This window comes from Monopterus albus, unplaced genomic scaffold, assembly GCF_001952655.1.
Source record: "Monopterus albus unplaced genomic scaffold, M_albus_1.0 scaffold405.1, whole genome shotgun sequence".
NCBI lineage: Eukaryota > Metazoa > Chordata > Actinopteri > Synbranchiformes > Synbranchidae > Monopterus > Monopterus albus.
In genome coordinates, this window is record NW_018128285.1 from 296,126 (window position 1) to 308,604 (window position 12,479).

General features: G+C 40.2%; 1 protein-coding gene across 1 annotated transcript in view; it reads right to left on the reverse strand.

Moving 5' to 3' along the window:
- Nucleotides 1-1,354: 1,354 nt before the first annotated feature.
- plxdc2b (plexin domain containing 2b) overlaps nt 1,355-12,479 on the reverse strand; it is a 70,441-nt gene continuing 59,316 nt past the window's right edge. Inside the window, exons 10-14 of the mRNA XM_020586443.1 lie at nt 10,790-10,850; nt 10,449-10,602; nt 7,255-7,293; nt 2,604-2,761; nt 1,355-2,080 (exon numbers count right to left, since the gene is read on the reverse strand). Coding sequence (XP_020442099.1) covers nt 1,961-2,080; nt 2,604-2,761; nt 7,255-7,293; nt 10,449-10,602; nt 10,790-10,850 — 532 coding nt within the window. The 3' untranslated portion in view covers nt 1,355-1,960. The remainder of the gene's footprint in view (nt 2,081-2,603; nt 2,762-7,254; nt 7,294-10,448; nt 10,603-10,789; nt 10,851-12,479) is intronic.

The window sequence follows — 12,479 nt, forward strand, 5'->3', positions numbered from 1 at the left end:
ATATATATATATATATTTATGTTACCATGGATAAGCCTATCATAACTGCTAAACAGTGACATAGAACTGGTTATGCTGGTAACATACTGGAAAAGGAAACCACTCTAACATCAAGAAAAAGTCCTCCCAGACCAGTGTGTCTTCTGGCTCACACAAACTGTATCCATGTACCTTTGATTCAAATCAATAACAATCAACTGTGCAAAGCCAGTTCAACCATGTTCACCCAGAAAGCTGGTAGATATCCCAGCACCCTTGTAACCTGCTTTCTTTTGCATTCACAGACACATTCACATGCACAGGAATGACTTAGAAAATACATTCACACTCACAAGCGCCTGTCTTGTAATTTTGCCTTAGTACCACATGTCAAAGGAGAAAAAAAATGTCCATGGAGAAAAACAATGTGCAAACTCTAGCCAGGGACAAAATGGCACGGCAGTAACAAAAAGCAAAAAATGATAAACAAATAAAATCACATAAGGACTCAATCAATGAACCAATCAATGTTTACAGAAGAACCATGTGCCCAGCTCAAATCTTCATTTTCAGAAAATGAAGCCAGCCACAAACTAATTCAACACCAATGTTGAATGTTCAGATCTGCACTCTGTGATCAATCGCAGTGACAGTTCACCTCACATCATATCACACGGTTGGAGCCTCTCTGTGCAGAGCGGGCTGTGGAAAAATCAATTAAGCCTGCTATGGTATTAAAAAGCCACACCAACGGTCTATACAGATGCAGCGGCTATAAAAAGTATTCACCCCCTTGGATGTTTTACCCTTTTATTGATTTTATAAATCAATCATAATCAATATAATTTGGCTTTTTTTGACAAACTCTTTTTTGGCGAACTCTAGTCAAGAGTTAATATGTGTTCTCTACAATCACTTGAGACACATTCACTGTACTCTGGTGATCCCCATTTCACTAACTGTGAGACCACTAGCACTAGGCTGGACCTCTGTTGAATTAGCTCAGTCATTTTAAAGGGGGTGAATGTTTATGCAATCACTTATTTCCCATTATATATATACTTATTTAATTGACATTACTTTGTACAAACCTGTTTTCATGTTGACTATTTTTATTCCTACTTATCCCATTTCACAATGAGCATTCCTTTGTCTGTCTGCATTGTTTACTGCCTGTCTATACTGCTTATTTTGCATTGTTTGCACCGTTTGTTGCTTGTTGATACTGCTCATTTGTTATATTACACAGCCTTACGGGATATGTACATACACATTGAGAGCCGATGTACCAGAGTCAAATTCCTCGTGTGTCCGACATACCTGGCCAATAAAGCAGATTCTGATTCGAACATTAAAGAGTTTTTTTGTAATTTTTTTTTTGCCAAAAAAGCCAAATTATATTGGCCACGATTGATTTATGAAATCAATAAAAAGGGTAAAATATCCAAGGGTGTGAATACTTTTCATAGGCACTGTAAATATGCCAACCTCTGTGAAAAGAACATACTGAAAGAAAAAGGAAAGAACCTGATGGATATACAAAGGCCTATACTGTGTAACCCCACCAACAATAAAGTGGAAATCTGTATTCACATACTCTGTATTGTTTCTGAAAATATATATTGTATCATTCACCCTGCTTTCCCCTCAGACACACCAGTGGCAGTCCAGGCAGTCAGGCTGTACAGTCCCTCCAGGGCAACATGGTAGCAGCCATACAAACTTAACCAACGCTGTTCTGTCTCCATCCCCAGTAGAGCAGGTCCTTGCCAACAGGAGCTGAACAGCAGGTTAGTCTGGGATCAGTGATCAGGGTTTTCTCCCTTCCTCATATTGTCGGCTGCTGTATCCAGTCTCATCTAGCACTCGTTTGGCCAGACTGCAAATCCTGGAGGTTCTCGTTGAGAAGTCTCTGTGGAGCAGGAGAGAGGAGGGGTGACACAGGAGGGGGGCTGCAGGGAGGTGGACGCCCCCTCCTCCCTCAGCACTGCTCAGACTCGATGAAGCCCTCCTTCTCCTGGCCCACTGGCTCCACCTCCGCATAGGCTGGGTGACCCGATCCCCGGCGAAACTTCATAGCTGGCCACCTGCTTGGGCGTCTCTGCGAAGGTGGAGGAGTGTGTCATCAAGATTAAAGGTTAGTGCACTTTTCCATTACAATCCCAAGTCTCTGATGTGATCATTTTTCACTCCTTGCTTGACTGTGACTGTTAATGACCTTGACATTGAGAACAACTTTAAATATTACAAGTTAGTTTTTAAAAGATGTTAAGCACCACTCTGCACTACACTCCAAACAGCACCTACCCATCCTCAGGGAATTTACATTCCTTTATTAAGAAAGACTGTGTGCACCAGGTTTCATCATCCCCTCTGAAAATCATCATGCATATTCATGAGTCAGGGATTGAGAAATAAAATTCACTGAGCTCTGTCCAGGGTTGGCTCTCTGTACAGAAAATGTGTTTTTATAAAGAAGGTCAAACATTTTGTAGCAGGCATCTCTTGTTCCTGTTACAAGAAGAAGGAATTCAACCAAAACAACCTTCTCCTGAAATAACATCCCTATGGAATCAGGTGTACTGGACGTTGTCACCCATGTAAGCCATTGTGTCCCTGCTCACCTCAATGAGGAAAATGCTGGCAGCAGAAGTGGGGTGATGGTAGATGTAGATGGTGAGTAGCACACCAGCAACCATGATGAGCATCACTAGGAGAATACCAAGGATCAGACCAGTGTGCAGAGGGTGTGAACCTGGCATCCTGCCTACACTGCTGTCAGCTGGCATCAGTTAAAAACAGAACAAAAAACAGCCTGTTACAGCCTTTTACAGAAAAACACCAACAGTTACAAAAATGTTTTAAATGTATAGAAAGTTAAAGCAGTGCTAGGGTTGGTTGTATGATTATGACTTTACTATCCATGCTGAAAAACCCTAGGATATTTGGGATTTAAAAATCCAGCAAAAGTGATGCTTTTCTACTTTCCCTGCAGTTCCCATGTTGACCAGCAGGGGACACTCATCATCCACCAGTGCCCTCCTTTCTTACATGTATCACTCTGCCTTAAAATTGTGACCATATAGAAAAAAAGACAATTGATGTCAAAACGTAAACAGTGACACTGGTACTGTAAATCTCATTAAGCAATATATGTTTGAGAATAGTTAATAGGCTTTTATGTCTCAGAGAAGGTGACTGAGGGGACATTTATTTCACTTTGAGATCATACTCTAGGTCCACCTTAAGCACTCTGTTTTGTTTAGGTATTCATGAGCGGTTCTCCTCTCCCAAGAGTAAGAGTAAATCCCACGCAAGGTGAACAGTGTACAGTCCTAAAGGAGGCGGAGGACTTTTAGGCACTGATAAAGTTCTGTTGCAGCCTGCACTTGTGGTACTATAAAAACTGAAGAGGCAATATGTAATGACGACATAATAAGTATGTCCTTCACTGCCCCTCGGAAGTCCTCATTTGTCTTTATAGCACTTTCTCGGATTCATGTTGGAGCCTCAAGCTTTTGAAGATGACACGAGCATCCTGTAACCTGTGGGTAATCTCTGTTTTCACCTACGGAGGCACAGTGTCCAAACAGAGGAAACAAGAATTTTCACCTGAAATTTGTAAGATGGAAGATACAAAGTGTTAGATTGTTTCAGCAGAGAAACTCATAGGGGAGAATTAAAAAGTGATAAAAACAAACAAACAAACAAACACTAATGGTTTTACCCACATGGTGTATTTAGATTAACAGCAGGTTCAGATTTCTTCTCTTATGCCCACCTGACAAGCTCTCCCCAGGACCCTCTCTGGCTTTAATTAGCAGCTATAGCCACCATTGAGCTTGTCAGACGATCAGCCTCTCTCCTCGCTCCCTGCCTCATTGATTTTCAGCACTCAGAATAACCAGGTGGTAATCAAACCTGTACAATGTGTGTGGGCAGTCACTGTGAAAGTGAGGTTCTGTAAGTCAGTATAGCTGAAATGTGGTGTGCAAAACTGAATTTTAAAAGAGACAAAATGTGGATAATCTGTTGTGCCTAAGCATCATTTGTCTTCTTACCAAAACAACTGATTATGTCCGTTGCCCATAATCCAACTGGAAATACAAACAGAAAGAAAACAGAAAGAGAAAAACAACAGCCAAAAAAAAAATTACACTATGACACTATTATGCTCAATCACAGTGAGTCTAAGGGTGTTTTGTTTTTCTGTTTTCTGAAAAAAAAAGCATTTTCCTGTGTGAGTCATCCCTTGGTATGCTGGAAGCCCAGATGATGTGACAGGCTGTTAGTCTGGGCTGTTAGTAGGTTAGCAGGGGCCATGCAACTGAGCAAAGGTGTAGACAATGAGAAATCAACAGGCTAGCAGCTGAATAACAGCCTGATAGTTTCATCTGCACTCCTCTCAGTGGTACACTTAAACCAGAGCGTCCTACCTGACTGCCAAGTTACTCTCTGGCTGCTCTTTGCAGTTTGTTGCAACCGGGTATCTGTAGTTTACCTTGTCGCTAGGAAACAGGATGTGATGGGAGGTAAAAAGAGCTGTTAGGAGAGGCTTATGGGGCCGTTCACATATTGTCTTTTGTGCACTCAGATTCATTATTTTAAATGGAGACACACGACAGGCACAATTATGCACTGCAACGCGCCAGTTTTTCCATGCGCGTCTATGCCACAGCAAGATAAAAAAAAATCTCAATTTTTCAGAATGCAGCAAGCGCATCGCAGGTCACGGGACAAGAACCAACCAATCAGTTTTACCTTTTCTGTAACAACACCTGGTTCAAAGCTCAGCCAAGATGGAGGCCGGAACTCGGTGTTTTCTTCGTGCTTGAAGGATGAGATGGACCCAAACACAACGTTTTTCTCCCTCTTGTCCACAAATAAATCTAGGAGCAGAGCTACTGCAAGGGATTTTCAGTGCTGGAAATCCATTTATATCCTACAACTTCCTTGCTGTCATGCAGCGTGCAGTTCATGGTTGCTTAGCAACGTCAGATACCATAGCTCCTGAGCACTTTGGAAAAAAGGAGAAAGCTGCGTGGCTGGAGTTTTCCACACGTTTTTAGACATGATAAGTGAACGGTCCCTATGGCATCAATTTGTTTTGAGTCTCATTAAACCTTCTAGCAACTGAAAAGAAATTAGGTACAGTAGCTTTAAACACTTAAGCTTTTTATTTATTGTTAAAATATTTTAGTCTCGTCCAAAGTGGAACCACCAACATTGTCATGGCTACATAAATTTGTTCCAAATTATCTACATATTTGGTGATATTTATCATTGCAGCACAACACAGTCAGGCACTGATAAGTGGCACAACTTCAGCAAATTGTCTGAATTCATTCTCCATCAGCTTTGTTCTTATGACTGCTCAGACCCGAGGAGACTGAGTAAACGCTAATGGACGGCAGAGCTCTTAAGACAGCAATAAAATACATTAGAGCTTTGGGAGAGGACAAATGAGAGCAGTGAAACCCAGCCAGGCACTTCTTGTTCAGCTTTACATTAGCACCACAGCAGTAACAGAGCAGTACAACCACTCTCTCACTTAGTTAATGGGCTTTAAGAAAATAACAATATGGGCCGAGCAGACGTATAATTCAGCCTTTTTGTAAGTGGGTGCTGAGTGTTGAGTGGTGGAGTGGAGTAGAAACTCCTGAGAAAGGGTGAGCCACTGCTGTTGCTCCTTATCTCAGCATAAGCTGTAACCACCTCAGCATTCCCAACTATAGCCAGTGTCAGAGGACTCCATGGTGTGTAACAGGCTGATATGAGAGTGTCATCTAAAGGGCAACATGACACATTTTAAAATCACTCTGATCACTAATTAAACCTGTATAAATTCCAAATGATTATAACATGTACTAAACCTGTCTCAAGGCAATTTATAACCTTTGACTTGAACAGGTGAAATACATTTTTTAATGTTTTCTACTTTTCAACTTGAAAAACATTATTTCCAGGTATGTGGTGAAAAAGCTTAGATGCATGAAAAACCAGAGATATTATCACAGTGCCAGGCTCTGACACGAGCGCTGGAGAGGTGGGAGACATGCAGCGTTTGTGTAATCAAAGTGTGATTTCCAATTCCTCTTGAGCAGAAAATGAAACATTTGAAAGGCCATCTCTGAAAACTGATGGAGCTGGAAGTCATTTCAGAGTTTGGATGTTTGGCACACATTAGTAACTAAAGCACGCTGTTGTTTGGTGCAACTGAAATATTGCATTTTCAAGGTTATACTTTGATGTAATTCTTGTAAACAAATGATACAGATGTCAACAAGACTGTGGCCTGTATTTCAAGCTATGGCATCATGAGTGCAAGAGATGTTTTGTGTTCTTATGTAAAGGCTTTTTCTTCTGAGCTAGTGACCAGAATGAATGTTGGAAATAGTCTTTCTAACTTCTGGCAAAACAATCCCAGAACAAGGTCCACTTACTAGCTATTCTGGAGCTTTCAGTCATATCACATGCTCTTCCTCAGCAGATTTACCCATGGCGTTGCAGATGCTCAAACTTAAACTTATCTCACCACTTTAATACGCTCCTTAAGTCCATGTAAACCCTTAAAATACACTGTCACACCCATCGGATGCTGATGATTCAGATGTTACTTAAGGGCTCTACAATCCCATGATAACTGGGCAGCTCTGTCTGCTGAATGTGTTATATGTGGTAACCAAAATGCTGCACTATGTCACAAGGTCGCAAACTCTTGTCTCCACGGGGTAAGAACCAATTTACAGTCCAAGAGGTGTTAATTTTAGATGTGTTTTTTTTCAAACAGTGAGAAGCACAGCATCCTGTACCTAAAGAAGCTAATTTAACGGCATTCTAAGTTAAGTTTCCTTTTTAAGCCGTTACATTTTTATGTTTTATTGATTTGTTCTACTTTAGCCTTACAGGAATATGGCTACATATTGTTGAACAAAAATCTATTGTATATGTTCTTTCTGACTTTATCTGAAATACTCAATATAAAGTGAAAGTGGATACAACTAGGCAGGATGATTCTCCTCTCCCTTGCTTTCCTTCACACCGGTCCAGACACTATAATTGATCACCACATCCCACAGGGGACAATTGAGCATTATAGTTGGCAGCTGGATAAAGTTTATCATCTGACCAAGGCACATATCCTCCAAAGAGATCACAAAGCAATCAGGGACCATTACCTCAATGGAGAAGACAACACAGGTGGCACACACAGCCATGAAAACAACAGAAAATAAAGGCTGAGTTCAGCAGCAGCAGTGAAAGACAGACACCTACCCTGGCTGTCTCTCAGATGCAGAGCGATCTTCGTATCATCTGAGACAAAGAGAAAGAAGGCGTCAGACGTAATAATCAGTATTTCTCTTTGTAGTTTGTTTTTGAAACTCTGACACTTGAAACAACTCCCTGAAGGTCCCAAATGCGATTAAGCTACTTTAGTGCCCCATGTTCCACATGGAATTTACTCCACTTAAAGACTGATTAAAAATCATTTCCTTGAATATAATGGTTCAGCATGCATAATTCAACACATAAAAGCAGTCTGGGGTTAACTATACATGTGAAATATGGAAATGTGGCGTGACCCACTTCTTAGTGAAGGGTAGCAGCCATTTACACACACCATAGGATTCACATTATGCTAATTTAACACATACCCCAGCAGATACATTTCCCCGAATGACTTAATTCAAAAGAATTTTCTATTTCAATTTTCAAAAGACCAAATGCAGCCACATTCTGGGGTCTGAAATGAATCATTACATGAATTACACTACTGTAGCAGACAGCACAAAATTTTGTCTGAGTTGATTCCAGACCAGAGTGAGAGTCATGAATACGGATCATCATTGCTGCTTAAGGAAAGGAAGTCGGTTGTAACTGATAACAGTTTATTTGGATTTATTATGGAAGGTACAGAAATGACCTAGCACAGCCTGTTTAAATCATTTACAGAATGGGGACATTTATAATACTTTTACATATAGAGTGCCGTAGAGATGACTTTTTTTGATAGGTCAAACCGGAAGTTAGTATCACCCTGGTTCCCTCGCAAAAAACTAATGAGAATTTTCCATAGGGTTTTAGATTAATATGGAAAACAAACTCTGTGCAGCAAGATAATCTTCACAAGTGAACAGCACTTTTATGATTTTTGAAGTCAGAAGTAAAAAAGCTATTGTTAGGCTAAACGAACTACACCATGGTCCCATGGCTTCAGTGACTCCACCATGGTTTCCAACTTGTAATTTGAATTAAAGTGCAATTACCTCTTCTCCAAAATCCTTTCCTCTTGGCGTGATCTGATCTAACTATTGCTCATGACTGTGTCAGTTAAATAGTTTGCAAGGGTGCAACTTTAAAAATAATGAGAATAAGTGAAATGAGCTGAAAATAGGTTCAGTGAATCCAGCTAATCCAGCTAATCCATTTACTCTCTCTATTCTTACAGACTGAACAAAAAAAATGGAAGTAAAGAAAACTATAGAGGACACCTTGGTTGTTTTCCTGTCATCAGCAAAAGAATCCCATCTGCTCCTTTTCAAAGAGGATTTGTGTTAGATAACTCTGCAGTGTGGTTGGGGTTAGTCTCACGCTGGAGCGCACTGACTCATGGGCTCAGTACTTTACAATGAAATATTGCTGGCCGATGCTGTTTCTACACAACTAGAGATCCAGATAATTTAATATTTATTCTGTCAGTACATGTCTACTCTAGGTGCCATGTATGAAACTTATTTTGACTGTTTCAATATTTAGGACCTTTGCTTATTTTTCCACAAGACGATAACAGTGAAATAGCCACCGTCTACAATCCTTCCTCAGTCTTAGGTACAGCGTGTTGTATTTTTAACTTATACAGTACTTTATGTGTTTTAATGTGTTCATAGTGTTTATGTTTTATAATAAATATGCTGTGTTGAATGTTGCCATCTGTTCTGTGCTATGAGCTCATCAAGACAAGCTCCTAACAACATCTGTTCTAAAGGCATTAACATTTGCTCAAGTCAATAATACATTACTCTCTCAATTTCTTTCCAACTGTCCAACTCTGTCTGTGGCCCGTTCACTCATGATAAATACCTAAATCTTTCATTTTCATTTGAACAAAAGCTAAGTTATGCTCTAAACAGTACTGCATGTGCTGGGGACTGTCTTTGAAACACATTTGGTGCACATGTTATGGTTTGTGGACTTGCTTCCTGTTTGGTGCTTTTGTTTTGGTTAGTTTCCTGTCCTGTGTTACCTCACCTGCCCAAGCTTTACCCCAGTTCATAATTTCTGTTCATTGCTTCCACCTGCTGCTCGTTACCTCCTGGTCTCCTGTCTTTATATCCTCCTCCCTTCCCTCAGTCCTGTTGCTGACTCATCTGTTCTTCATACCTCGTTACCCCGTCATCAGTCTCTCTGCGTACCACACCCTGCCTGTCTGCTTTGCAAATTTTTGTATCAGTTGCCTTGGTTACATTTGGACTGTTCTTTTGAGTTATTCCTGTCAGCAAGATTCTCGGTTAGTTCTCCAGGTTCGTTTAAGTTGTTTAAAGTTTTTCATGTAGCTCCCTTCTGTTTAGATATTAGTTTTATACCTGTATTGTGACATTCTGTCAGGTTGAGCATCTGTTTACCCCTTTGTTCCTCTTCATTTATATTAAACTGAATAAACACTAGACTCTAGACCGTGTCTGCATTTTGGCTCTTTCCTTGCATGAAACTTAACAGCACATACAGTAGTTAGTTGGGTATATGGCATTGACTCTATGTAAACTCCAGCACCCATGTTCATCTGATTAATGAAGGAACATATCAGCTATTGCAACAGTAGCCAGGTTTCCATCCAAATGTAGCACATTTTAACCACACTTTTAGTAAAAAAAAAAAAGAAGCAAATATTGTGCTTTCCATTCATATCAGGAATTGTTTCATTGAGATAAGCAGTGGGCACCACTAAGTCTACTGTTGGATGATAGTAAGCTGCTGTAGAAGAGGAAGCTCATCAGTCATACTTCAAACTATGGGGGAAAAAAAATAAATATATAACAGGATGGAAACATGACCGTTACATTTTGTTTTTATCAATACACCAAATTTTCCACCTAACCAAGTGTAAAAATTTACAAACTTAGAAAAGGGAGTTTACAGAAATAAAAGCTATCTGAAAAATAAAGGCAGATTTTGGCCCAGCAAGATTGAACAAAATGATCACAGGTTTGCGTGGGTGTATCAATTTTGGACTGGGGAGACTTGTCCCAATTCAATCTGCATTGTTTGGTACAAGCATAGCTGCTGTACTTGCTCCACTGCTTGAAATATATTTTTTGTTTAAGTAGAGAGTTACAGAGCATTCTAAAGAGAGCAGTGTCTCGTGCAGGTTGTAAAAGAGGAACAGACGTCCATCGCTAGTTTGAAAGAAAGACCTGGACTCCTATACGACATGCACAATGGCCTTGTTCCAGCTCTATTTTCTACTTTACCTTCAGTGGGGACGCTAGTGGGAGGGTTGGAGGTGGAGGGGGTGTCTCTGCCTGTGTTGTTCTCTTTGCTCCTGGATGTAGTTTTGGCGACAGTTGTGGTGGTGACGGGGTAGAGGTACGTAGTGTCAGTGATGTCACACATTTTGTCCTTGGTCTAAAACATGAGAAATGTTGTCATGACTGTGTGAACTTTGTCAGAAACAAGGTAATGTGTGAGGGAAGATATAAGAGGGATCTTCTTGTATGTTGCAGAACAAGGCATTCATCATCTGGTGCAACCTCTTTCACCATCAAGAGACTGAAATGATGGTTGGTCGTGATTCATCTTTGTGAACACTCACCTCATCTGGGCAGCTGTTGTCCACCCAATCCTGCCGATGGCGGTCAAAGCCACTGGAACATCTGAGGGCAGAGGAAACAGTCATTCAAAAGCTGCATCTTTAGTCTAATTATATATATAGGTATTAAAAGTTAAACTTTTGATGAGAAGTTATTACAGTTCATCCTGAGGGGAACATCAAATTTCATTACAATCCATTTATCCATAGTTGCCGAGAGATTCACTCAATATCAAACTCATGGTGGCGCTATAGGACCAAAGTGAGAGAACTGTGAATATCTGTACAAAATTATTTTCAGCACTGGCTACAAGTATTTATTTTATTTTTTTTTCCTCAGTGAAGCCACAGAAAACACAGACATGCCTGTCACAGTTAATTGGAGCCTATGGTGACAATGAGTTCTAACAAAAACTCAATTTTATCATTTTAAAAACACTGCAAGATTCAGAGGTTTTAGGTCCAGAGATGATGCAGAGAAACTCTGCTTTCATTGCCCGTAGACTGAACTATTGCAGCTGTCTTTTAACCGGTCATAAGACTATCAAGCAGCAGAACAATGCTGCTAGTTTTCATTAGAACTTAGAGACCCCTGTCCTGAAATCACTGCACTGGCTGCCAGTGTTAACATTAGTTTATAAATCTCTTATTAGTCTGGCATGAAAATATATCTGACGTCCTTAAAATACACCAACCAAGTCCTTAGATCTGCTGAAAATTCTCAGCTGAACAGGGAGAAGCAGTGTTCAGCTATTACACTGCAACAGGTGGAACAAACCCTCCATGGAACACATTTAAGGCTAAACTCAAAACACTGCTGTTCTCTCGTGCTTTTGAGTAAATCTAGCCACCTCTTTATTGTTTTGCTTGTCTTTTAAATTTGTATTTTATATTATAGTTTTACGTTTATATGATTTATGTGATTATCTGATGCTGTTTCACTACGTAAAGCACTTTATGTACAACAGGTGCTCTATAAAGAAATTGACATTGATAATGACGTGGACAATTTGAAATGTCTTTTGTCTGACCACAGTTTAAAACCTAAATATATTTAAACCTACTCTACACATTGTCTGATAAATCAAACATCTGCTCCTCCCACTCCTGCCTTCCTCTGAAGTCTGGATTTAAGGAGTGTTAGGAGGGAGCAGCTTTGCACAGGATGAAGATGTGGGATCACTGAGGAAGAAGTTCAGTGGGTCATGGGGCCTTGGGATGATGGTGCTTTTTTGATCAGAATCCAATAACCTCTAAGAAACTTCTTCTCATCTGTGCTGTAAACAGAGCGGAATAACTTGCCCATTGGTGAACTTGCTGTCATTCTACTGTAAGGAAAAGTTAATATGCAAGGCAGGAAACTCACTCGCTCTGTGTTCAATCAAATGAAGTGAAGTTGAAAAGCTGCAGGCGGTCTGTAAATTATTTGTCACTGCACAGGGGAGATCTATAGGAACATGTACACAAATAAAACCATCCATAACTGACTCAAAATGCAGAAGTGCAGTGGTTTAATGATATCTGTGCTCTGCACTGCAAGAACAAAAGAAGTCCAGTACAGTCCAAGACAATCCCAGCAGGCCCCATTTGTCTACCGAATATATTGTCATGGTAATGAATTTATGTGAAAGAGTTCATTTTCATCTCCCCACTCATCTTTTATTCCCTCTCACCCCCCACCCCCCCCACAAAA